The 27796-nt window shown below is 37.3% G+C and overlaps 2 protein-coding genes across 2 annotated transcripts; one reads left to right on the plus strand and one right to left on the minus strand.

Moving 5' to 3' along the window:
- Positions 1–326: 326 nt before the first annotated feature.
- Positions 327–7201, minus strand: LOC135074021 (membrane alanyl aminopeptidase-like). The gene is made up of 15 exons (XM_063968325.1): positions 7104–7201; positions 6298–6863; positions 5939–6103; positions 5547–5861; positions 5029–5212; positions 4376–4620; positions 3810–4002; positions 3541–3730; positions 3357–3457; positions 3046–3222; positions 2751–2935; positions 2413–2580; positions 1907–2053; positions 1347–1443; positions 327–1058 (listed from the first exon to the last, which is right to left on the minus strand). The coding sequence occupies exons 2-15, from the start codon at positions 6861–6863 to the stop codon at positions 738–740; spliced, it is 3054 nt and encodes a 1017-aa protein (XP_063824395.1). The 5' UTR covers positions 7104–7201; the 3' UTR covers positions 327–737.
- Positions 7202–8918: 1717 nt separating this feature from the next.
- On the plus strand, positions 8919–27606 carry LOC135074274 (membrane alanyl aminopeptidase-like). Its single transcript, XM_063968556.1, has 29 exons — positions 8919–8936; positions 9007–9527; positions 9782–9937; positions 10683–11000; positions 11207–11390; positions 11755–11996; positions 12148–12337; positions 12579–12768; positions 13047–13144; positions 13481–13660; positions 13893–14077; positions 14288–14602; positions 14770–14839; positions 15040–15370; positions 20783–21003; positions 21818–22092; positions 22269–22424; positions 22505–22828; positions 22915–23098; positions 23336–23577; positions 23727–23919; positions 24041–24221; positions 24334–24437; positions 24550–24729; positions 25002–25189; positions 25510–25677; positions 26182–26325; positions 26404–26482; positions 27253–27606. Exons 1-29 carry the CDS (start codon positions 8934–8936, stop codon positions 27463–27465), a joined length of 5835 nt encoding a protein of 1944 aa, XP_063824626.1. The 5' UTR covers positions 8919–8933; the 3' UTR covers positions 27466–27606.
- The last annotated feature ends 190 nt before the right edge of the window (positions 27607–27796 follow it).

Raw genomic sequence — 27796 nt, forward strand, 5'->3', positions numbered from 1 at the left:
AGACTAATACCATTATTATTATGTTTTAATCTTAATTTCTTATAGCAATAAATTGCCTGACTTGTGTGTTCTCAGACCCCAAAGTAAAGATATTGTAAAAACTAAAAGGCTCCTGCGACACAAGCTATGCTTAGTGCAGAAGCCGCTAGTCATAAGAATACTCTGTACATTGATTTAATGGCGATAAACATTTTATTATTATTATTATTATTATCATAAGATCGAACTTTCATACTATAAAACAATTTTTTACTGTATTTTTATGTTCTGGCCCTCATGGCCCAGTTATTTAGGAATAGTTAAGGATATTTATAAAAGTAACACCATTTCTTTAAAAAATATTTATTTCTTATAAATACGCAATCTTAAATTAGATATTTAGAGATGATTCAAGAGTACTAAATATCTGCCACCGCCTCATGACTGTTAATACTATGTCAGTTGTTGTTTTACAATGTAATCAATTAACGGAGTTTTACTATAGGTAGACCGACTAACCACGAAGTAGATATGTAGGAGCAGAAGACAATCTAAATGTGCGTTCGGGCAACGCACATGCAAACCAGTCTAAACCAGTGCGAGAATCTGATTGGTTATTCAAAACCCTACTTCGCTCCGCTTGGTGGAAACCTTACTGCCGGCGAAGACTTATTTAAGCGGTCTACCTATAGCATTATTCCAATTCGATTATTGATATGAAGCTTGTTACCATTATAGTACAGTATCATATCACAAGTTTACAAAGCAAAGTTTGCAGCTACCGCGAGTGCTATAACGACTACTGACAAAATAGCTGTATTGGCGGAGTCTGATTCTGATAAATCAGGGTTCACTGGCTCAGACAATGGCGGTGCTGTGACAGTAGTTGGTTCCTCAATGACGACTGGCGGGGCTGTGCTTGATTCGTACACGTCGTCTCCAGCAGTCAAATAGTTTTCCATATCGCTCTGGACATTTGCGGCCCATCGGAGGGACTGGCGGGTGGACTCGATGCTATTGTAGATTGAGTTGTAGCTGGTACCCAGTTCGTCTCTGCTTGCGACGACCCATTCTTCGAACTGAGAAGGAAAGTAGAGTAAGATATGGTGTTACCTACTAACCTACTGTTTATTTGTAAACTTCTATGCAAATGGGTTATCATCATTACATAGTATAAAACAAAGTCGCTTTCCGCTGTCTGTCCCTATTAATACTTAGATTTTGATGCGGTTTTTTACATAGTAAGAGTGATTCAAAAGGAAGGTTTATATGTAGATATACTTAGCATCCATGCAAAGCCGGTGCGGATCCCTAGTTTATTTATAAATTGTAATAGATATTAGGTAAATCCATAAAATGTCAGTTACCTCTTTAATTTCTAGTTCATTTCTCAATCTTGGCGTTATGTAAGATATCGGTGTCGTGAAATCTTCAGAGATTGTAAGTGCAGATGCAGGTGCAAATCTGAAACAAGCAAAATAAATATGTATTTAGGTAAAAACAAATACTGTTAAAAACTTTACTGAAACCTCCTGTAGTTCTTTCTCACTAGTCTATTACACTCTAAAATTAATGTTTGTTAAAATTCCTACTAATATTATAAATGCGAAAGTTTGGATGTCTGGATGTTTGTTACTCTTTCACGCAAAAACTACTGAACGGATTTTGTTGAAACTTTACAGTAGGTATTATTGTTTGTAACGCAGATTAGACGTGTCTAAAAAGCGCCGTCTATCGTCATTGGTTAAAGTCTACAGCGCTGGACAAACTACTGTATTTGACGTTTGTAAATATTCATGCGGGGGAAGACATGAAACGCCATCTATCAACATGATATCAAACAACAGATTTTACGAACTAAGGGGTAAAACGAGATCCACGCGTACGCCGCTAGTGTTAGTTATAAAGATTAAACATTGTTACTTACGCAACAGCAACAGCCGTGATGTTTCTCTGCATATAGCGGAGGACAATCTGAGTGTTGCCTTCATTCCCGCTGACGGCGGTGCTGAACGCCGTCGTGTAGTCTTGGGGCCGGATAATGAAGTTGGGCTGAATAATTGCGTCTAAGAGCCTAAAAATAAAACAGTCACTTATAGCACTTACTACTAAGCCTACAAAAACGTCTGTATTTTCGAATCTCTTTATTCCCATGCAGACATGCTGAGTGGTGTCTGTAGCGAAGATCCAAAAATACGGATACTATTCAACTAAGCAGCGAGGATACACCATTTTGAGGGGATGCACCTAGTGAGATGGATAAATAAATTCAGTACTTTAAGGAGTCTTGCAAACGTCCGGTTCAAAACTTCTAATTTGAAAGAGCCATAAAAGAGGTGTTTAACGTTTAGGTATCTCTTGAATTAATAATTCGCACTAGCAGTTCTATCCACAGTCAGTATTTGTAACCAATTAAAATAAAAGCATCCTTACTTATTTAGTGAATCCTCATGAGGAGTACATCCTAAGACCTGAAGCAGCAAGATCTTCTCAGAGTACACGTTGTGATTCTCGAAGCGTTCCCAAAGGAATTCGAAGTCGTCTTCCGTGCCTTGACGAAGAGCATTGCAGTAGACCCAATTTCGGCTATCAACTGGCACTCTGTATAAATAAGTTGAATGTTCAAATTATTAAGCACGATTAAGATAACATTTACTGTAAAAAATGTAAACGGCATGTAAATCTATCAAAAGATACATAAAAAAATCCTCTCTTTTGCATTTACATTAAATATTTGAGTCATAAGGTCATAAGCAAAGAGTGATACTTACTCATTGTCATTGTCACGTAGATCTTCAAACTGAGCTACAGCAGCTTCGCGACAAGCGGTTTGGTTCAGGTTACACATGAAAGGAGCTATTTGGTATCGGAGATACGAATCCATGAAAGATTCACCAGGAATTGGATAATACGTCAACTGGTCCATTACTGTCGTTGCCCATCGCGCGATCATCTCCTGAAAGATCAGTCAAGGTTAGTTATGAAACTGGTGTGATGAAGGTGATTGATTTTATCCAGGCATTGTATTTAATTTGGTTTCGGATTGATGGTACGAGTATAACTCACATCAACACGATCGATGTATGTAGTGCCAACAAGCCTATTCCTGATCCAGTTGAAGCCAGTGATGGCAGCCAGCCATGGAGTGTAGTCCGTCTCATTCTCAAGGAAGGAGAGAATGTTGAAAGCCCTGGAGTAAGTCATGAGTCCAGAGCGGGCGAATTGGAATACGTCGTTAACAATCTGGAATCAGCACAACCATATATTACGTTTAAGTAAGTTTTTATAAACTAGCTATCATAATAATCGTAGAAAAATAAAGTAAAACGGAAAAAATCATGCACTGTCTTAAAGCTTCTGGCAAACGTTGGACTTACCTGGGCTCTGTTCAAATCGTGGATTTGAGTTCTATTTGGTCCTCTCAAGGTATTGACAATTAGATTCCAAGTGTAGTCGTCGTAATTAACCCGATAGAAACCTGTTCGAAAATGTTGTTAGAAATTAGAAATTATTTATTTTATTTTTTTTCTTCTTTCTCATTATAATAGAAAAAATCCGTACCAGCTTGTTGTTTGTTGAAAACTACCCATTCATCACCGATGCTGTTGCGGTCGATGACGGTGATAGCGTCTCTAATGATATGAGACGGCTTAGTATCTTCGAAGTCTGGGTCACTGGCCGTAGCAAACGTGATGGGAACGATCCAGTTAGTGGTAGCTGTAGAGTAACCGCTGTTGATGTTGAAACGGCGCTAAAAGGAAAAAAGGTATTTTTCACGTGTATAAAATTTATGTTGATCTTAACCTTGAAATACTTATTAGTTTATTTACCTGATAAATAGTCATTTGACCAGTTTGGTGGTCAACTTCAACGTTGAGTACTGGGTGTCCTGCCTGTTCAGTCCATGTTTTGTAATAGTCGATGACGTTAAAGTCGTCTCCGTACTGAGCAATTGCACCAGCTGCTACAGCTTCGGTTTGAAGAGCTTCGAATAAGTGAATTGGTTGCGCAGTGTTGAATGATCTAAAACGTAAGGATAATAAATATAAACTTGCAAAACTTTATTATTATTATTTTCTAGTTTTTATTTTTTCTCCATTCTTTTATAAATAAAAGTCTGGGTAGTTAACCTATTAAGCGGACCTCAGTCAAGCGAAATAGGATGTAAGGCAGTAGTCGTTAAATTAGAAGATAAGAATTTCCTAGTAATTCATTATTATTATTATGTGCTTTAAGTTAAAATACAAGAATAAGATTAATTTTAATAAGGTTCCACTCCATGTAGTACAAATGTACATGCAATAAATATATTATCGAACTACATTAACTGTAGTATAGTGTCTTGTTGTAAAAATTTCATCAATGCAAAGAAAATATTAAAGGATGTTTTATTTACCTGTCAACTAAATATCTTCTCAAACCTTGTCTGTGGACATTGAACCCCAGAAGATGTTCAGTCTGTCTAATGATTGCAGCACCTTTGTTGTAACTGATCGTAGAGAACATAGCCCTTATTTGAACTGGATCGTGGACAACCCCAGGGTTAGTTACAGGATGAGGGTTATTGGCTGAGTCAGTGAGGAGCGAGGTGTGAACTTGTTCGTTGATGAAACGCTTTTCGAAACCCATCTCAGGTATAATCTAAAAACAATGATCAAAGAGGGTATCAAATTATAGAAGGTATAAAACAGTTAAAACAAACATTCGTTAAATAGTGCTCTCAAATCACTATTCCGAGTTTGGCATCCTTTATAGTTGCTAAGACTATACGAGTAAGGAACGTCACTTTTGAATTCCATTTAATCCATTTAATCTCAAGCGTACATTTAATTGTGTGATTAGTTCAAATTAGACGTTTTGAGACGGACGGTTGTCGTCCGCACACGGGAAATTGTATGATACTAATTGCGTTGGAATAAAATTGCCAAGTACCAACAGTAAGTGTGCAGACTTGCATACTTACGACAACCACCCGGCTCAAAACGTCTTATTTGAAAGAGCTCTAGTTATTTAGGTTTTACCAAAGAAAGTTTTGATGATGGAACATACCCAATCAGTTAAGTAGTACTGATAATATCTGGCGAATCCTTCGTTGAGCCAAAACACGTCCCACCAATCGCAAGTGACGAGATTACCAAACCACATGTGAGCGATTTCATGTGACAAGATGTAAGCAATCAGCTGCTTGAAGTAGCTGTTTGTGTGGTTCTCGTCGTATAATATATAAGCTTCCCTGGTAAGGAGAATTGCAAGTATGATATGATGATATGGTATGGGGAGTTAACTACAGTCTACACCTTTCATTAATATAGGATGTTTTTGTAGTGCAATATATATGCCAGTGATCATACTGGTACAACTAAAACAAGAATGACCCATGTTTCAGGAGGGAGCATTAAATAATTATATTATTTTAAATTATTAATAAGTAAACCCTGTTCAAAAATTTGCAAAAATAGAGTAAGATCTTGGTGGGAAAAATGTTTGATAAATCGCCAGCCTATATTTTGTTTTTATTAACGCAATGTTAGAGAATAATTTTTTTGACAAAAAATCTCAGTAGGTACCTGTACAGTAACAATCCCCAGTTCTCCATAGCTCCAGCACGGAAGTCTGGGACGGCCCCCTGTGTCATCTTGAGATAAGGGTGCACATCATAGAAGTCAAGGGCCGTGTGATCGCTCATTTCTGCCAAAAGTTTTTGTCCAATTTCCAAAGCATAATCTCCTTGGTTTGTGTCAATGGCGTTAGGCCTAGCAATCACTTCGTAAACGAGGGTTCCATCATTGAAAACTTCACGGCTTTTGTATTCAGCGACTATTAATGCCAAGAGGTAGGTGGGCATTATCGGAGTAATGTGGAAAACGTCTTCTTCGTAGCCCCTGTAAAGTAATGTTAATATCAAACGCTTGTAAATCTTTAGAACTTGGTAAGCTAGAGAGAGAGAAAATTAGGTTACGCAATATTGCTGTTTCTGGTTTCCTGGAGCCTCATTCCAGTCCAGCTATTAAAACCCTCGGGCCTTCTGACGGTAATGTTGAAAGTGGCTTTGGAACTGGGCTCGTCGTAGCAAGGGAAAGCGAAGCGTGCGGTGGTGGCTTGGAAGTGTGTTGATGCCATCCAGCTGAAACAATAAACGTTTGCTTATTCGGTAAACATAATAATATTTTTCATTGAGAGAAATAATTTCCAGTCAAGAGATGAATTCCTAGTGTATCATGAAAATGTTTATCAAATCTTTACATTAAACATGTCTACAGTTAAATTGTTTCATAACACGGTTGAGAGATAAGTTCATTATGTAAAAACATAGCTCACCTTTCACTGTCATTGGCAGTGTTCCTGAACCAATTCTGGTACAGACCAGCCATGTCGGTTCTCAAAGGAGCATTAAAATCAATGGTCAGACTATACAAGATATTCGACGTCGCATCATATTCCAGGACACCGTTCGTAAGGCTTACTCTTAAGAAGTCATATTCTGGCTGTAAGGAGAACGTTTGCGCTATTTCATCATCACCTAGCTTTAACACTATCGAATTAATGTTCAAGTATTGAGCATGGATGACAATTTCGTTGACGTTTGGTTCAGTTGCATACAGTTGGATTTCTACTTCTCCCGAGAATACATTTTCGGGTATCTCAACCATCCACAGGAGATTGTAGTGTTCAGGTTTTGTTGTTGTTGGTAATCGATAGGGATTGGCTGTTTCATCTGATCTGGATAGTCCATTTTTGCCATCAATATCGTCTATATATTGAAAAGGTTCCCCTTCTAGCTTTTCATCACCGAAAATGGTGTTTCTGTATGGGGTAGGATCTTGAGGAAATGCTTGAGCTGCTAAGCATACTGCAGCTAAGATTATAAAGTTGAGAGTCGCCATCTAGAAATAAATTTAATGTTTTAATTTAGTAAAACCTTTTTCAGTAATGTGTTAAAAAAATCTACTGAATTGATTTAAAAAGTACTTTTATGAAGTGTAAAATATGTTGATAGTACTAATATGTAGTAATTTACTTGCATTTCATCGTATCAAAGGGTAATCTAATGAACAATGCTTCGCTCTATCGTAGGAATAATTAGTAAGGTTTTTACAATAGTAAAAACCCTTCCAGAAACTTACCTTCGACGACTCAGGCTACACTAGGAGCTCTAAGCGACTAAGCAGCCGCAACTGGATTACAATAATCTAAATTATTAAATTATATCTCATTATCCCTAATCAGTGATAAGATATCACCTTGCCACAATATAATATCAAGCAATCAAATCGGTAATTTGTTATTAGGTATATTGACGTATTATTTCAAAATGTATTGGAATTAATTACATGGGATTTTTCCTTCCTCTATTGCACACAATAACAGAGTACAGATGGCGAACTTAATGCCGAATGAAATTTTCGTTCAGAGGGCTGAGTGTGAGTTTCTATCAAATGCGTTCACTAGTGAGCGCGTAAAAAATGTTATTAAAATGTATGACGGATTGTACAGCGCCCCTAGAGGAAACTTTCAAGAACTAAAATTTTCATATATTTTTTAAGCGCGCTCGTTTGCTCTCGTTTCATGCGCATTTGATATAAACTCACACTAAGCCCTCCGTTAACCTTTATGGATTTATTTGCAGTTTGACCGCCAGTAAAACTAAACAGTGAATGTTTACTAATGTTTAATATAATAAATTGTCAAGAATAGCACTTATAATTATTTTGTAGCTTTTGTGAAAATAAATGACATTTAATTTCATGTATAGGTAGTTTTATTTTTTGTGTGAAACAGTAACGTCCCTTTTCAGTGCATTAAAATTTTCCCCCCAAATTCTTCCATTCATTTATTTTACAAATTCCAAGTCTTTCAAACACTGACTCTATAATACGAGTATTATGTACTCGTACTTACAGACCCGTTTCAGGGCTTATACACATCCGAAATATCTTGCCCTTATTTAATTACTGTTGGAATTTTGTTTTTGTTCCCCATTTATTATATTAGCTGCTCTTGGTACATTGCTATTCTCAGAAGTAAAATAGCAATAAAAATATAGGCACTTAATGATAAAGAGTTTTCTTGTTGATTTCTAACCATATGTGTCTTTACTGAAATAAAATATTGTATGTATGAGTAGGTTTATTAATGTTAGACTTTAGAAACTAACTCCTTGTTTTATTTACGAATAAATATATTTTGTTTACGTTTTATAGACCTTTCTGGTATTCTTATTTCTTATATCTAAAAGCGAAAGGTCACTGATTGACTTAGGCCCAGAACAGACGGTGAAACGCAACTGCAACGAAACTGCAACTGCTAGTTACTTTTGAGTTGCATCCAAGTTTCTGCCATAGCGTCCGTTTAGAGACCACACATGACGCGACCAGTTTGAAACTTTCAGTTTCATTCTTCAGAATCATCAGAGAGTTGCAGTTTCGTTGCGGTTGCGTTTCACCGTCTGTTCTGGGCCTTACTTACTCATCACAAAATCTCAGAAACTATAACACCTAAAAACTTGAAATTTGTCAGGTAGGTTAGGTTCCTTATAGGGTGTAGTCATCCGCTAAGAACCGATTTAATGAAACTCTATCCCTTAGGGGGTAAAACGGGATCCACGCGTACAAAGTCGCGGGCGGCCGCTAGTAATGTTTTAACTATTGGGACTTGACCCCACTTGTGTTTATGTACCGAAAAGTAATTACTGCCGGCCTGTTATTACTTACGTCATATTGACTCATTAAATACCTACCTATTTTGAACAGTTTTATAAAAACAAAGCGTGCCGGGTCTTATAATTCGATACCGATATGAAGATAAACGAAAACTTAATTCTTTAATAACAATATAGCGGCATTAAAGCAATTATTTGCCAAACGTGAATTTTGATAAGATTATGTAGATTAATTGTGATACCGATAAATTGCAAGTAGATTAAGCGGTAGAAGTCTCATTAGTCCATTAAGATAATGGTAAGCCAACGAGGTACAAGGTATTTCTTATTTATTTTAATGCCTCAAATTAATGCATGATTTGTTTTAGGCACGCTCCTGGGTACTTTTGCTGGCGGGGGTTGCCCTCCTCCAGGGCGTATGCACCTTCAATCCGTTACCGCTTCTAGAGGAAGAAGAGGCATGGGAAAAATTCAGCAGGGAACTGAACGATGCCTCTTTCCGACTGCCGACGACGACGATGCCGATGCACTATGAACTGTCCCTGACACCGTACTTTGAAGACGAAGAAAGACCATTCACTTTCGATGGAACAGTCGCGATCTACACGAGCGCTACGGAAGAGAATGTCTCTGAAATTGTGATACACTGCAATGATCTCACTATTCACAGTCTGACTGTAGAGCACACAGACGCTGAGGGTGTGGTTCAGCAAATAGCTGCTCCTCAGACCTACGAGTGTGAAGCTCCTCAAAGCTTCTTGAGAATTGCGACCATAGAGCCATTGCAAGTTGGACAAGAGTACATCATCAGATCGAGCTTCACTGGCAATCTTCAATCCAATATGAATGGGTTCTACAGGAGTTGGTACAGAGACAGCACCACCACAAGGTAAATTGTGTATATTGTTTTACAATAAATTCAAGAAAGATAACATTGCTATTTATCTTCAAGTAAAGTTACGCGTCTTTTTCTAACGAGATATCCGATAACAATTAAAAAGTATCTACAAACACATCAAGACGGAAACTAATTTTGAACTTATTTTATCTTCGTTTCTAAACTGTCCTAGGGAATTAGGCAGGCAACTAACGAGTTTATTGTGCTTTAGGAGTTTAGTTGTAATTGTTATTCGTTTCTTACAGATGGATGGCCACCACTCAGTTCCAACCTGGGTACGCGCGGCAAGCTTTCCCCTGCTATGACGAGCCCGGCTTCAAGGCCACATTCGACATAACCATGAACAGGGAGCCAGACTTCAGTCCCACCATCTCTAACATGCCTATAAAAACTACTGAAAAGTAAGTTATACTCATAAAACTAAAGCTTTGTTTCTAAGCGAACTAGACGTAAGCTAGTGGTCCCATGATAATTGCCAAGATTGCAAGAGTAAGAGCCAAAGCACACGATGCTTTGCGGCGCCGTAGCGGTGTCGCTGCGTCGTCTCACATAAAAAATATCTGTGGCCGGCACACGAGCGGTGCAGCGCCGCGTCACGCGATATAGCGAAATCTTTGAGGTGCGGTGCCGCAACGCATCCTTGTGCCTTGGCTCTAATTTCAATATGATCAGCAAAGAGCAGAGGCAATATATGGAGGGCGCTGGTTTTAGTAGTAGATTTCTTCATAAGACTAAGAGATACGATACGATTTATGTGTGTAAATATGTATCCAAACTAAGAATCGATTTAGTTCGATAGAGTAATTTCAGTAAAATTAAGAAATAACTTTATGTAGTGATGCTTACTCACGTACATGCTGTTTGTTTTATTTATTTCTCATTAGAAATCCTCTCCTTTTATGTGTAAAAAGCAATGAACGTTTATTTATTTATTTAATTAGGTATAGGCCACAGTATAACTAAAATGTTGCCTGAGTTTGTTGCAACACCTTTTTCTCTGCACTTACCATGATTATCTTGAAGTTACAGCTTGTACGAGTACTACTTATAGGCAGTAGGTACCTATTAACGTAAAAGAAGACGTCTTATTGTGAAAACACTTTTTATTGTATTAAGTTCACGTTTATAACATCATATCTTTTGTAGCACAACTGATGGCCGTATATCCGAAACCTTCTACACGACTCCTATCACCTCCACATACCTGCTTGCCTTCATCGTCTCCCATTACGATAAGGTGGAAACTAACAACGATGAAGATAGACCTTTTGACATCTATGCCCGTGACAATGCCAATGGAACCGGTGCATGGTCCTTAGAAATAGGAATGAAGCTTCTAGAAGCCATGGAGAATTACACTGATTACCCTTACTACACGATGGCAGAAAAAATTAACATGAAACAAGCTGCTATTCCTGATTTCAATGCGGGTGCTATGGAAAACTGGGGTCTTTTGACTTACAGGTACGAGTAAGCAATAAGAAATAACTCTGCTTCTTTATCTTGATGCATATGCGTTATATTATTATTATGTTTCGTTGAACATTGTTTTATTTTTAATGTTTTTATTGTATTTTTACTTGTTTTATTGATTATGCTTTTATTTTCTTCTTCCTAATTAACTTAATTTCTGTTTATTGATTTTTTCTTTCATTTATTTAACTCCATAGAGAAGCCTTAATCCTATACGACCCATTGAACTCCAACCACTTTTACAAGCAGCGTGTGGCCAATATCGTGTCCCACGAGATTGCCCACATGTGGTTTGGGAACCTCGTCACCTGCGCGTGGTGGGGGAACCTGTGGCTCAACGAAGGCTTCGCCCGTTTCTATCAATACTTCTTGACCGGTTCTGTATGTTTTACTTTTATTATTTTGTTTCTTTTCTCAATAGCTCATTTCGTAATTGAGGGTTGGAAATCATTTCTCATGTCTCTAATATTTTAAAATGTATTTTGGGTGTTTTAAGAGCCATATTGATATTATTATAGAATAAATGAGTATTACTAAGAAAATATGGCGTGTTATATCAATCATTTTGATCAAGATGATTATTTTAATCAAATATCATTTTAATAGGATAAAATATCTCTTACTAATATGTTATCTATTTTCATTTCACAAATCATTTAAATGAGTCAGTATATAAAAACGGATGATTTGGCAAATATAAATCCGGAATGAGTAGGTAACATGTTGTTTGTGATTCTTTGTACAGGTTGCACCAGAGCTGGGATATGAGAGGAGATTCATGGTGGAGCAGTACATATCTGCCTTGTCAGTGGATTCAGTTGACTCTGCTCATGCGCTTACCAACCCAGATGTTTACAACCCGACAACTGTTTGGAACCATTTCTCTACCATCACCTACGCAAGAGGAGCGTGCATCTTGAGAATGACCCAGTACCTTCTTGGTCAAGAGACTTACGTTAAGGGACTTCGCAGCTATCTGAAGGAAAGGTACTTATCATAAGCGATTAGCAGTCGACAGTACATCAGACTTTACGTTTCAGTTGCAAAATCTCTCTTATTATAACTACATAACTTATGTGCCGTGTGTTAAATTCGATGTATGTCTTACAGCAATGATCAACATTAATGATTTTCACAGGGCATTCGACGTAGCCGAGCCTCACCACCTCTTCAACGCTCTTGACGCTGCAGCCAGAGAAGACGGTGCTTTAGCCGCTTATGGTGGCATCACCATCGACCGCTACTTCAGGACTTGGTCTGAGAAGGCTGGACATCCAATGCTTTCTGTTACTATTGATCAACGCACTGGGACTATGCAAGTAACCCAGGTAACTATGATTCAGAATTCTCGACGTTAGAGTTGCCGAACTAGGAGTTTGCAGCTTTCATAACAGAAAGTATGTTATGCATCTCTACGTGTTCTTTTCGATGAATATAACTCGAGGGAATCGAAATGGCATTTTAATTATAACGCATAAGGTTGCCTTATAAATGTTCTAGTAGTTATTATCTGTAAAGTTAAGGGTAGCTAAAACTTTAAATACAAATTAAAACATTTTTTTCCTATAGGCTCGTTGGGAAAGGACTACTGGTTCATCTGCCTTCCCTGGTATTTGGGATATTCCGATTACTTGGACCAGAGAGGGCGCTGCCGATTTTGATGATCTCAAACCGTCGCAGTTCTTGACAGCCCAAAGCACAGTAATTGAAAGAGGCACAGAAGGTCTCGAATGGGTGATTTTCAACAAACAAGCCTCTGGTAACTATTTTTTCAGCTTAAGTCAATAAAATATTATCTATTGTGCATAGCAACAACGACTCATTTGCTATGTAAAGTACCGGTTATTTTTATGACTCCTAATAAATGATACCTATTATTTAATATCGCACATAATCTTGACTCCTTATCAAAAGTTGCACTAAGCAATGATAAGTCTTGGCCTAAGTCTGCATTTAAGAATTGTAACGATGGAACAAAAATCGTAAACAACATAAGCTCGTACTACATCCTGTAAAAGAAATGTTAAATGTCAACAGGTTTCTACCGAGTGAACTACGATGACACCAACTGGGCTCTAATTGTGCAAGCTTTAAGGAACAATCCCAATGTAATACACGAATTCAACCGTGTTCAGGTAAGACTTTAACACCAATAATGAATGTGCAGATAATTATTTTGGGTATGTATTTAGGAACTGTAAGCTCAGATTCTTTCAGCCTCTTCTCTTCGTCCTCTGTAAAGACTTTTGAAATTACGTGCAAGCATTTCAGAAAAGTATGAAAGCGTGGAGATTATGGCAAAACCCTCCACTTTAGTGGAGGAGGCTTATAGTCCAACAATGGACTATAAATGGCTGTTGATGATGATGATGATGAAAACCAATAAATACCAACATAATTTACTAGTCTTGACGAATAGTGTTCCTGCTTCAATCTGTTTTATAAGTAATAGTATCTTTAACCTTTTTTAGATTATCGACGATCTATTCAACATGGGTAGAGCCGGAGTCAGGCCTTACCAGCAAGTGCTCAACCTTCTGTCGTTCCTCCAATTCGATGACGAGTACGGACCCTGGATCGCCGCTATCGATGGTTTCAATTTCGTGCTGAGAAGGCTTGCGCATGATGAACCTAACTTGCAGAAGCTGAGGGTAATCATGTTTTTTTGAATGAATTTACATTCAAATCACTTTATTCTCTCCTATAGCAAACTGTTAAATAATAATTGGAAAATTGATTAACAAGTGGTGGTAGAATTCATATTTTTTTATAAAAAATATCGTCAATAAAAATATTCTTGCACAATAATTCAATATTACACACTAATTAGATGCCTTCATAGCTACTTCTGGTATCTTTAAACAAAATGTTCATAATTCACAGGATATTATTAACAAAGAACTGAGTGTCGCTGTAACTGGTCGACTGGGCTACGTCGAGGTGGAGAATGAAACCTTCATGGATGGAATCTTGAGGATGTATCTCATGAACTTCCTTTGCGACAATGGACACGAGGAATGCATTGCAACTGGCATAGAGAAATTCGCAGAATGGAAGGCGGGAGGATTGTACGTATTCATACACTTGCTATGTGATAATTTTGTTTGTCTGAAAAAATCATTTGAAAATTAATTTCTGGAAATCTTTGATAATAAGATATTGTCATGTTATTGTCAGGACTCTACAGTGCTAAATAAAAATGTAAACTACAGGCAGTTTATACATTAGCTTCAATTAATTGCGATTGAAATTAAAAAAAAACATAATTTTTATTTTAGCATTCCAGCAAACATGCGACCATGGGTGTACTGCACTGGACTCCGTTTCGGTGACGCGGAAGATTTCGAATTCTTCTGGAACCGCTACCTGCAGGAAGACTTAGCCGGTGAACAAATTGTCATGCTTCAAAACGCTGGTTGCACCAGGGACGAGGCCAGCCTACGGAAATTCCTGGATGCAATCGTATCTCAACAGAACATTGTAAGAGACCAAGATTTCACAACCGCACTCACCTCCGCTGTATCCAAAAACGAATACAACACGATGAGAGCTTTCGCATGGCTCAAGGATAATGTGAACCAGACTACAGAAGCGTAAGTATTACTACAATTCAGTGATCTGAGCTTAGTTATTCTAATTCTGAAATTAAAAGAAGAATGTTTTTATTGAGCAGAGAATTGACTAATCTATTTTTCTCTGGATTAGCAAGAAAATGAAGGCGAATAACACCTTTTGGCTTACTGTTTTTTTCTTGTTACAGTTTAGGCGGCATTGCTACTCCATTGAGCTACATTGTTTCACGGCTGTTGAATGAACAGGACATGGCAGAGGTAAAATATTCGATCATTTACTATTATACGTTTATTGTTGTGCACTGTTTAAATTAATAGTTTTCGATTGTATGATTTAAACGATAAGAAGGCATTTACTACTAGAAAAAATACAACTAATATTACCTACTTAATTTACATGGCACATGAACTAAATTTGTCACTACACGTTAGTGATGTTTGATTATTCTATTACACAGGTTCAAACTTGGCTCAACGAGAACCAAGACTCGATTGGAACTGCGTACAATACCGGTGTTAACGGGATCGCCTCATCCAGAAACAATCTGGCGTGGTCGGCCAGACGCATGCCTGAAGTCTACGAGTATTTCGACAACGGAGTATATGTGGAATACGAAATCGAAGACCCCACACAAGAAGAGGTGACCACAGAAGAATCTGTAACGGTCACTCCCCCAGAACTTGATCTTGAAGTAACAACTGAAGTTGATGATGAATCAGATTCAGCTAACATCGCAGCGTTGAGCATTTTCACTCTTATTATAAGCGTCACTATTAATCTAATTAGTTAAAGCAAAGCTAATTAATTTTTAGATATTGAAATCAAGTACAGTCGCGGAATGAAAAGGTTCGTCACCTTAGTGTCGGTTTTCGCTTGCACTAGGTACTGTAAGAGTCAAACCTGCCAACATAACAGTGCAAGAAACAGTGCTGCTAACATTTAAATAAATGTAACGTTTGCTAACGAAGAAGGTTTTGCTTATTTTTCTATCCCATCAGTGCAATGTTACAAAATGTATTTTTTTTTATTTAATAGAAATAATAATGGCAGGTTGAACCAACAAGAAGGTATTTTGTAACATAGTTTCAAAAGGTAATATGTGCTCGCGATTCGTTGAAGGAATCAATTTGAAAACTGACGAACCTTTTCATTCCGCGACTGTACAATAAAATGAAATGATTTTAAGAAAACAAATACAGGGACATTGTTGATATACTTAAGCCGTTGATTGTTATTTATAATATTTTGTAATAAATATGCCACAGAAATTGTGTTTTTCTTTTCTGAAAAGCTGTATAAACATTAAGTGCTATTTCTAGAGCAGGCAATTAATTTCAATTAATTATTTTTCTAAATACGGAATTGTTATCTATATATATAAAAGAAAGTCGTGTTAGTTACTCCACTTATAACTCAAGAACGGCTGAACCAATTTAGCTGAAAATTGTCAGGGAGGTAGTTTAGAGCCAGGAGAAGGACATAGGATACTTTTTATCCCGTTCGAAATTAAAAAAAAAGTCTGCTTATTTATTGCCATTAAGGCGGAACAAAGTTCGCCGGGTCAGCTAGTATCTATATATATAAAAGAAAGTCGTGTTAGTTACTCCACTTATAACTCAAGAACGGCTGAACCGATTTAGCTGAAAATTGTCAGGGAGGTAGTTTAGAGCCAGGAGAAGGACATAGGATACTTTTTATCCCGTTCGAAAAAAAAAGTCTGCTTATTTATTGCCATTAAGGCGGAACAAAGTTCGCCGGGTCAGCTAGTTAGTGAATAAAAATAACATAATTAAGGCCGTAACAAGAGTTATTTTCTAAAGTAAAATAATTTCATTTACATACCTACTGAGTTTACATTGACTGGTAGGTAGATTTAATTACAAAATAAGATTCATATCAGTTTAAAGAAACCTTTAATATATGACAACATTCCTGAACTGGAGGCATAATGCTCGATGTATGTGGTTGTACTAGCACAGAGTAAGTAATCTAGTTATAGTCAAGCAGCCACTATTTATTTTGACACCTTTTGAACATTGTCCATGGTTCAAATGTTACGTTTTCAATTAAGTGGAAATATTTTATACTCTCTATTATGGAGACAAACTCCAATTACTATCAATATAATCAATGTTCATTTGAACCACAAGTCACAAGTTTCAGAGTTGAACCAGTTATTGATAGGCTGACAGAAATAAATAATGGTCAGACTTTAAGTAATATAGCCGAATAATACGTTAATAATAATGTCTTTTACACTTACGGAGTCCATACTATGGACTATGGATCTCAATTAGTGTTACATAAAATCATAAGCCTGGGCAAACAAACAGATATTATGGTTCTTTCAGATAAAAATCGTAGAGATCGAGATAGGAAATTAACAACAGTATAATGGGCTCGTTCCCATGGCAATCCAGTTTTGTGGGATTCAGTAATGCAGGATCCTGCAAAACTGTGTTTTAAATTCGAACGGATCGGTTTTTTGCGGGACATTGCAAACAAATCTTCGTGTGAACGTTAATATAATTAGAACACGGTAGGTATGCTATTAAACGAGATTCCTGCGAAAAAAAAGTTCCCGCAAAAAACGGGATGTCATGTTTCCGTAGGAACAACAATGGGTTCAACACCGAGCCTGAGCCTTAGGGTGAGTTGCACCACCTAACTTTGACCGTAACTATAACAATAACCGGAGGTTTTTGTATGGAGTTTGACAGATTATAGTAAGATGGTGCAACCCAGCCTTACTTTTGTTGAGAGGATGGGATTGAAGACCGCTAAGGTGTTGTGGTGGACGCAGATCTTCAAATTCTTGAAACAGGTGACTGGCGTGAAACTGCACAAGACCGAGGAAATGGTGATATCTAAGAGTAGGCGCACACCGTTGATTTTTCGTCGGCCGATAGTTTAGTCGGGCAGTTGATCAGTATGGGCATGTATGGGAGTGCGCACACTACGCCGATTCAATTTGGCCGATTCTTCATACAAATTAAAATCGGGCACAACTATCGGCCAACTAAAAATCAACGGTGTGCGCATACTCTAAAACAAACCGTCGGAATGAATAGGTAAGTAAACTCGTAGTACGAAATGCTATTCAGATAGATGTGTGTGACTAATTAAGTTTAGTACAATCCTACTTAACTGAAAGGCTTTAAAAGCACAAAGCCAAAATAATTTTAATAACAATAATTTAATGATACGTTATCGTTGATTTACTGATTACAGTTGATGTTTGTCATACTTTTGATAATTTTATAGTACTTTAAATCGAATTAGTAGTCTAGTGATAATGAAGCGATTAATGATAATAAATATATACAATATGGTTATTAGATATCTTTAGTTGGTTAGTTGGTGCTGTGAGGGCAGCTATGGGTAAGTGTTTCAGAAATATAATAATAAGGAAAAATATTGCGGTGGTCCCAGTATCAAGCCTTGACGTACCCTGCAGCTTTTTTAATGAAATTAAAATGTTAATGGTAAAATTTGAAGGTTTTCTCATACAAAACATACCCTATTACTCTAATCAGAGTGATATTAGTCGGCCGTTTGGTGTAGTGGTTCAGAACGGACTACTATGCCGAGAGGTCCCGGGTTCGATTCCCGGCCGGGCAGAAATTGAAATGATGAATTTTAATTTCTGTGACGGGTCTGGGTGTAAATATGTATAATAATAATATGTATATATTTAATAAAAGAAAAAAAAAGTATATAAGTAGTATATCCGTTAAGCTAGCACCCATAACACAAGCATTGAGTTGCTTACTTTGGGGCTAGCTGGCGCTCTGTGAAATTGTCCAAAGATTTATTATTTATTTATATTTGTTACGGTTAATGTGATAAATTGAAAATTATTAATAATAACCGGTTATTATGAATAATTACCGACAGTCGCGGTAAAAGTGATAAATGAATCACATTTAACAGTGATTATTTAATAATTCAAGCTTAGTACTAACAAATTTCATAAAAGAGAACAACATATTGTGTACGTGCTCATGTACAGCCAAACTTTTGAACGTTTTGATATCATATATTAATATAATTTGGCAAAATGAGTTTGGAATGTTTTTTGCATAATATTACTTTTCCATGATGCCTATAACATAATGTTTTGATTTAAAGTGAAAAATAGGTTAAGGTGCGGCGGGGGTGGCCCTTGGGCCACCCCTAAGCCGCCTATTTAGTTCTATACACACATAAATGATCTCATATTAATCACATTTACCAAATCATGTGGTAATTATTCATAATAACCGGCGATTATTCATAATTTTCACATTTATCACTTTGACCGTAACATATTATTATTCATTATTTTCTTTGATACTTATCGCGTTGACGTCACTAGTATGGCAAAGATTGTGTATTCTTTATAACTAGGTAACCTACTGAAGTTTCAGACGCTAAAATACCAATTTTAGGACTAGATCAAAGCTTTTATACATTTGAAAACATTGGATGGTTAAAATATTCAATTAGTTGCTACCATTACATTACATTCATTTTTCTTTATTATGATCCATTATAATATTATTTCTTGTGCTGAAGCCTACCTGCCTGTATTAAGGAGGCCAATAAATAGATTTATTCTTAACCTAAGGCTCGTAATTCGTCTTAAAATTCATATTAACACCTCAGTGGTCGAGCTTCGATCTATTTGATCAGCTTTATCAAGTGGGATGCATTCATTTAACCGTTTTGGTTGCATATTGCAATCGAAATGAAATATTATGGTTCAGTACTTCAGAAGATACATTAACCTGTTGATATAGTTAAGCTATGTGAGATACCTATAGCGGTTCAAAAAGTCTGACCTGTCATAACCGGTTATAATCTCAGCTGTTACAACCTACACGATAGAAGAAACAGTTCAACATAATAATCAATGCTAATAATGCATGCTGCAATAATTTGCTACTCGAAGCACGGCAGTATAAAACTTTAGTTAATAAGTAAACTTAGAATTGATATCAATGGGTTATTTTCCTTATCATTTACAACAAAAAATGCTGATAAAGAATAAAGATATTATGTGGAACAGTGTTATCTGTACAAGGACATTGCGTTAAAAATCTTTGTAATAAATTATCAAGATTTCCACCGATACATTATGTCACGAGCCTATAGACGAATAAATTAATAAAATAATGTATCATTGATAGAACTTACGGTAATCATGCAGTTTCTAGAAAAAGAAAAGCTCTGCCATACATTTTTCATCAGATAGGGTAGTGAACACTCTACTCATCATGACATACACTGATACTCCCATAGATTTTGTATGGAAATGGAGACTTCGGGTATTGTATATGTTACAGGAAATGTATGAATTCTAGGAATTGTATACTATTCCTAGGAAATGTATACAATTCCGAAGCTATTTAGGAAATGTATAAAATATTGCTTCAGAGATTTTTTAATACGCACATATCCTAGGAAATGTATACTTTTCCTAGGAATTTTATAGAATTCCAATATTGTATTCCTAGGAAATGTATACAATTCCGAAGCTATTTAGGAAATGTATAAAATATTGCTTCAGAGATTTTTTAATACGCACATATCCTAGGAAATGTATACTTTTCCTAGGAATTTTATAGAATTCCAATATTGTATTAGGAAATGTATAAAACTAAGCGGCACAAGCGCGGTAGCGTGATCGGGTGTCCCTCGGTACGCCTAAAATTTCATTTAGCCAAACCACATTGGCCGATAGGTACTTTTAACTCACAATTATTATTGTTTAGCCTGACAGTTGTTTTCGCACTATTATACCTTTCTTTCGGCATCACGCATATTACGCTGAAGTATTGGAAATCCCTAATTTTAACATCTATTTTATTAAACTATTATTGACATGAAGGTTTTAGTACTCCTGTAGCTGGATAACAAAGTCTTAATTACATTTCCGATTGCTGTTTAGGAAATGTGTAATTTTCCTACGAAATGTGTCTAATATAATTTACATCACACATTTCCGGGTGATTTTAGGACTTATACACAATTCCTAGGAATTGTATACAATGACGGATTTCATACATTTCCTGTAACATATACAATATTGATTTCAAAGCTACTAAAAATCGGATTTTCAGCAAACTGAAAACTAGAGTTAGAAAAAGGTGACCTTTTTAGAGATTTGAGTACCTATCCTCTTACAAACCTTCTTAGTAACCCTTGTAATGTTTCAGGGTCAATCATGTTACTCCCAATCCTGTTCTTCCTCGCGGGGGTAGCTGCTTACCCCAATGAGGACATGAGATCTGACTTGGAGTTCTTCGGGTACTCCACAAACTTGGACGATCCTAAATACCGTCTCACAGACTCTGTGCAGCCCAGAGACGTGTATGTGCATTTGGATGTGCATGTCGTGGAGGCTAGATTCGACGGTTTTGTTCAGCTCGACGTCGAAGTAAGTTAACAAACTGGTTTTGATAGAGGTAAACTTTCAGTCATATGACAGAATCATTTCAATAAAGGTTGCTCTAAAATCGGGTTACTGTTTTTACACGTTATTTATAGAAAAAAAATCAAGTTGTTATGTAGTGTTCCTGTATTTAGAACAACCTGAATAATGGGTTTTATTGTGTTCTGTCCAATGAATGGTAGCGTCGATACGTGAATTGATTTAAAGCTTTTTGTCATGACTCGCCAAAATCTGTATCAAGATAATGATTGGTAATTAATTAAGCATTTTTGAGGACGACAAAATTATTATTTTTTAATCGTTAACGATATTAGAACTGGTTTTGCAATAATTATTAAGTCTGATCAGCTAGGCACTTATATTATCAATATTGACGAAATTAAAAGGATAATAGCGGGCTTTATCTATATGATAAATTTTGGAGTAATTCAAGCGTGACTAAGGTGATAATTTTGTAGATATCGCAAATAAGTAGCAAAATTTAAAGTCCATTAATAGGTTCATTATTGAGGTTTGAGATAACACTCGATGTCACGTAGTCAAAACCCAAAGAATAAGCACTTAAAAGTACAGACAATCTTTTACAGAAACTCCTTGACGATGACCCAGAAATATAATAGGTAACACAAAGAAAATTATATTACTTTAGGGAATATGATTAAACAGATTTATTTTGCAGGTCAGTTTATGGGTATAGCCTGCAATAAATTCTAAACTTCAAAGTTGACTGGATACAAATATATTATGTAAATACAATTTCAGTAATAAAAAGACTGTAATTTTATTTTTGCTCTTTTAGATCGAAGAATCGGGCATGACTCAGATCGTGTTGCACCAAAAAGTGGTGTCGATACAGACTGTCAATGTCCTTGATTCCGCTGGCAGACCCGTGAACCTTCAGTTTCCTAACCCATTCTCCACTGATGATCACTTCGAGATCCTCCTCATCAACTTGGCTGACCCCATATCAGCTGGTAACTACACCATCACCATCTCATACTTGGGCAAGATCCACGAGAACCAGTATGACAGAGGTTTTTACCAGGGCTACTATTTCTACAACGGAGAGAAGAGGTTCGTAATTCGAAATTCAGTACCTACTAAACTACTATACATGGTTAACTCAACTATCAAAATATGTATCAGTAAAACTGTTTGATGTTTTGGTTACTGATATCATTTACATTCTAAACAATTCCATACACTTTGTAATTTTAAACTTGACTAATTATAAAGTTTCAAAATTATAGGTACTACGCCACGACGCAGTTCCAGCCCTTCTACGCCAGAACCACCTTCCCTTGCTTCGATGAGCCGCAGTTTAAGTCACGATTCGTCATCTCTCTCACTCGTGACAGCTCTTTGCAGCCATCTTACTCTAACATGCCCATTGGTGAAACTGTTGAGTATGTATTCATGTATACAAACTATCTTAAAAATACTGTCTTAGACTGTTGATCGTTATTAAAAAAACCTTTGTTTTTAGGACTTCTCCCGGCCGTATTCGTGAGACTTTCCTCCCCACTCCTATTGTTTCTGCATATCTTGTCGCTTTCACAGTCAGTGACTTCGTTGCCACCAACTTAACCACCACGTCCACCAGACCCTTCCAAATCGTCTCTCGCCCAGGAGTTACCTCACAGCACGTGTACGCCGCTGGTATTGGTTTGGACATCACCAACGAACTGGATGATTACTTGGGAATTGAGTATTATGAAATGGGACAAGGAGTGCCAATGAAGAACGATCACCTTGCTATTCCTGATTTTCCTTCTGGTGCTATGGAGAACTGGGGGATGGTAAACTACAGGTGAATGTTTACTTATCAATGACAGAAAAATATGATATGCGTAATTGTCAAAATAGTTTCTTAATGCTTCTACTCTATATTAACAGGGAAGCGTACTTGTTGTACGATGAGGAGAACACAAATATGATCAACAAGATTTTCATCGCTACCATCATGGCTCACGAGCTCGCTCACAAATGGTTCGGTAACCTGGTCACCTGTTTCTGGTGGAGCAATCTTTGGCTGAACGAGTCCTTCGCTAGCTTTTTCGAATACTTCGCAGCTCATTACGTAAGTACCAACATAATACAAATAATAAAATTATAAAACGTTATTTTAGGTTGAATACGGCTTGGCCATAATCATACATAGGCATTAAATGATTACCTCTTACGTACTAAGCTAGGCGATTTTGCAATAAAATATTTAGTCTTATGTGAAAGCACAGTCTGTACATCAAGTTTTGTTGAAATGTTTCTCTAGAACCCATAGATTTATTAATATTAATTCTTCTTTGGTCTACCTCAGGCTGACCCATCATTGGAGTTGGATGACCAATTCATTGTGGACTACGTACATAGTGCTCTCAGCTGGGACTCCGGTTCAGGCGCTACACCTATGAACTGGACCGGAGTGGTTAACAACCCCTCCATCTGGTCCCACTTCAGTACCACCAGCTACGCCAAGGGAGCTTCAGTATTGCGTATGATGGAACACTTCATGGGCGCTCGTCCATTCAGACAAGGACTGAGATACTACTTGAGAGAAAAGTAAGTAATATTTTTCATTTTGATGAACGTGAGCCCTCTTAAATGACGGTTCTAAGATCAATAACAACATTTTTTATCTGATTGACTGACGATATTTACAAACAAAGAAAGAAAAACAAATATTAACTTCAAACACTTTTTCAATTCAGTGCCTACGGTCTTGGAACCCCAGAAGATCTGTACCGAGCGTTGAGACGGGCGGCTTATGAAGACATGGCGTTCAGACGGGACTTCCCCGATGCTGACGTTGGACAGATTTTAGACAACTGGGTGCAGAATCCTGGTTCTCCAGTTGTGAACGTTGATGTCAACATGGACACTGGATTGATCACCCTCACCCAGGTGTGACGGAGTATAAATAATAAAACATTGTCATGTAATCCACCCAAAATGATTAAATAAATCACTTATGAAAACAAAATACTTGCATAGTAATATTAATAATAAAATCAATTTTTTTCAGGAACGTTTCCTTTTGAGCGGTACCCCAGTAGCCCAGCTCTGGGATATTCCCATCACTTGGACCCACCGAGATGAGCTCAACTTCGAGAGCACAAGGCCCAGTTTTATCCTCTCTACTGCGAGTACTACTATCCAGAACACTCCCGGTCACATCTGGGTTATCCTTAACATTGCTCAGTCAGGTACTTACTTAGTTTAAAATAATTGCACCAACTCTTTCTTATTTAACTAAAGAGTTTTCATGTTTAATTGTAGGTATAATTATTCGACCTTTAAGTATATTCAATGTTGCAGGCTTGTACCGTGTTAACTATGATGACCATAACTGGGAAATGCTTGCTTCTTACCTCCGCAATGCAAACACTCGCACAAATGTCCACAAACTCAACAGGGCTCAGGTACTGTTTTGTTTCACCTTCATTTTGTCACCTATTTCTTCAGACACTGGCAATACATTAAGACTTTCATGAATCATTCCAATCCATTTCTAAAAAATATTCTTGATTTCAGATCGTGAACGACGTGTTGTTCTTTATCAGAGCCGGCAAGATCAGCCTTGAAAGAGCTTTCGACGTTCTGTCCTTCCTTAAGATTGAGACCGACTACTATGTCTGGAACGGCGCCATTACTCAGCTGGAATGGATTAGGAAGAGAATGGAACATATTCCTCTAGCTCATCAGAAATTCACCGTAAGTATTAGAAAGTAATTCGTGTTTTTTAGTGTTCCGTTTGATCCACTGGAATTTTAGTTTTCTACGATTTAGTTTACTACTAAGTATTATTAGTATTTTCTGAGGACAATATTTAAAACTTACTAAAATCACATGCAGACTCTATTTCGATTCATTCAAATCAAGGGTGAAAGAGTAACACTAAACAGTCGATACCACTGACTGAAAAATTCTTCTCATATCAAAATGTAGTGTTACAACAAGTACTAATACTGAAAATCATATTTTAGGAATACATGCTAGATATCCTGGATGCGGCAATTCAGCACTTGGGATATGAGGAGCTCGCTAACGATTCCACGTCTACCATCCTCAACCGCATGCAACTCATGAACTTGGCTTGCAACCTTGGCCATTCTGGATGTATCGCCGACAGTCTTAACAAGTGGCGTGCGTTTGTGGCTGACCCAACCACGTTGTAAGTAAAATTCACATAAAGTGATACTTTACAACGTAATTAGTAACTTCTACACAAAAAGGGCTACAAGTTTGAATGTAGGACAAAATATATTACTTAATAGATTGTTGTTATGAGCATTTGTATTTTATCCATAGATGATGTAATGAATTGTTTTATAAGTTTTGTAATACGTATTAAAATAAAATAGATTTATGTAGGTACGATAATAAGTCATCTGTTGCGTATTAATTTTTTTATTACCCAGTTACTTAACTTAGCTAGTAAAGTTATCAATAATTCAAAATTTTGTTCCTAATTCAAAACTTTTCTACTTTCAGAGTGCCAGTAAACGCTCGTCGTTACGTGTACTGTACCGGCCTTCGAGAGGGTGATGCTTCAGACTACGAGTTCCTACTCAATCTCTATGAGACTTCGGAAAACACTGCCGACATGGTCGTCATGCTCCGTGCCCTTGCCTGCACGAAGGACACCGCCTCACTGAACCGGTACGTTATTTATATTGTTGTACAAATATTATTCCCGCGACCTTTAACAGATCGTCGGTCCACCTAGTAGGAGGCCTGCCCACGCTACGTCTTCCAGCCCGTGGTCGCCACTCGAGAACTTTTCTGCCCCAACGGCCATCGTCTCTTCGAGCTATGTGCCCCGCCTACTGCCACTTGATTTTAGCAATTCTGCGAGCTCATATTATTCATGTCAAAAACAAAGGTTACGTTACTACATTGGCGGAATTGGTGTGCCTACAGTGTCGTAAAAACACAAGTTCATCGCCATCAATAAAAAGTTGGACTGCCAGTTGGGTAGTCTTTTTCTTCTTCTGAATGCATGGTACAGTAAACATACCAAATAGTAGACGGTATGCGTATTTTCATTGATGATTTAGGCTCGACTTGGACTACCTTGGATTATACATAATTCAGGCATAAGTAAGTCTTTATTTACCATTATCTAGACCCCGAAATAAAGAATATTGATATCTTTATTTCTAGATACCTGAACCAGTCGCTGACCAACGACAAGATTCGCTTCCACGACCGCACCAACGCGTTTGCTTACGCGCTCCAAGGCAACGTTGAGAACCTGCCGACTGTCCTGGACTTCTTGTACAACAACTTTGCTCCCATCAGAGAAGCGTAAGTATATTGACAAGCGTTACCTACATACGGCTTGTTCATTTTGATTGTCATTCTAATTTGACTGTTTTGTTATAGGCACGGAAACCAGGACCGACTCATCGTCAACATCAACAACGTAGCTGGATTCTTGACCAACTACGAGCATATTGTTGAAGTAAGTAGTTTTAATAATTTATTTGAATAAATAAAAGAATTTTTGAGTCTAAGAAAAATCTGATTGCAATTTTGCTGCCAAGAGTAAAAATTGAATTTAAACGTATGAAACGAATTCATTTACAAGACTGTCAGATATTTTTTTGACTTTAAATTGATAAAATACTAACTTCGATGGCTCAGCGATCTGAAGTGTGTTGCCAACTTGGCTTTTGATAAGAGATGTCGTTATTTAATTTTGCATTAGCCTAGGCGCAGACCATCGATTTTTCGTCGGCCGATAGTTGAATCGGGCTGTTAATCAGTATGGACATGTCATGGAAGTGCGCACATTACCCCGATATGATTTTCATACAAATTAAAATTGGGCCCAACTATCGGCCGACTAAAAGCCGCCTAGGCTTAGGCTGAGTTGCACCATCTTACTTTGACTTTCACAAACGTCAAAAATCTGTCAAACTCCATACAAAAAACACCGGATTTATTGTTATAAAGTCCAGTCTGTGAGCTGTCGCGACTGTGTAACGGGCGCCCGCAGTGAGTGTGCGAGCGCGATAGCAACATAATTACGCGCGAGCGATAAGGATGGGTAGTTTGGGGTTATTGGACAAAATTCTACGTGCTCACAGACCAGACTATAGTTACTGTTAAAGTAAGATGGTGCAATCCAGCCTTAGTCTTGTGCAGTTTTACGCCAGTCAGCTTTCAGCTCGCGAAGATCCTCGTCTACCACATCTCCCCAGCAGTTAATAAGAACATTACTTTTTCCAGTTCCAAACCTGGGCGTACGCTAACCAGTTGGCGCTCGGCAGCGCTTTCCAGAACGCTGTCAACGTCGTCAACAGTGCCATGAACAACCTCAACTGGGGAAACAGCGTTGCTGCTGAGGTCTACGACATACTCCTGGCGAGGAACTCCGCTGCTGCCATTGTTTCTCCCCTCGCTCTCATCCTGGCTGCGATGGCCACTGTCTTACTCCGTTAGTAATTTTCAAGTAGCCATAACTAGTTTGTAAGAACAGCAAGCCAAAATAAGTGAACACCGAATTGTTAATGTTCAACAACTTTTGTAAAGTATTTAATTGTTAATTTAATTTTTAAATAAATAAATAGATTACACAAATAATGCATTTTCCTTTCACTGTTAACGACAGACTCATTTGAAATCAAAGCTTCTGTCATAATAACCTATTCATTTAAGATAAACGGAAACTTGAGAATAATCGCATTGATATGAAATAGATAAAAAAATACACGCCTTAAATATTAACAAGCACTAATTGCCTAGGTATGTAGATGTGATGAAATTAAATCAA

This window comes from Ostrinia nubilalis, chromosome 8 (assembly GCF_963855985.1).
Source record: "Ostrinia nubilalis chromosome 8, ilOstNubi1.1, whole genome shotgun sequence".
NCBI classification, from domain to species: Eukaryota; Metazoa; Arthropoda; class Insecta; order Lepidoptera; family Crambidae; genus Ostrinia; species Ostrinia nubilalis.

Bases quoted from the DNA above. Each gene is read 5' to 3' on its own strand.
- LOC135074274 (XM_063968556.1), top strand. The intron at 9,938-10,682 runs GTAAGTTATACT...TATCTTTTGTAG, and splicing joins CCTATAAAAACTACTGAAAA to CACAACTGATGGCCGTATAT. The intron at 26,326-26,403 runs GTAAGTATATTG...GTTTTGTTATAG, and splicing joins TTTGCTCCCATCAGAGAAGC to GCACGGAAACCAGGACCGAC.
- LOC135074021 (XM_063968325.1), bottom strand. From the start codon at position 6,863: ATGGCGACTCTCAACTTTATAATCTTAGCTGCAGTATGCTTAGCAGCT. The intron at 4,621-5,028 runs GTATGTTCCATC...CATTGTTTTTAG, and splicing joins AGTACTACTTAACTGATTGG to ATTATACCTGAGATGGGTTT. The intron at 1,059-1,346 runs GTAACTGACATT...TTTCCTTCTCAG, and splicing joins ATGAACTAGAAATTAAAGAG to TTCGAAGAATGGGTCGTCGC.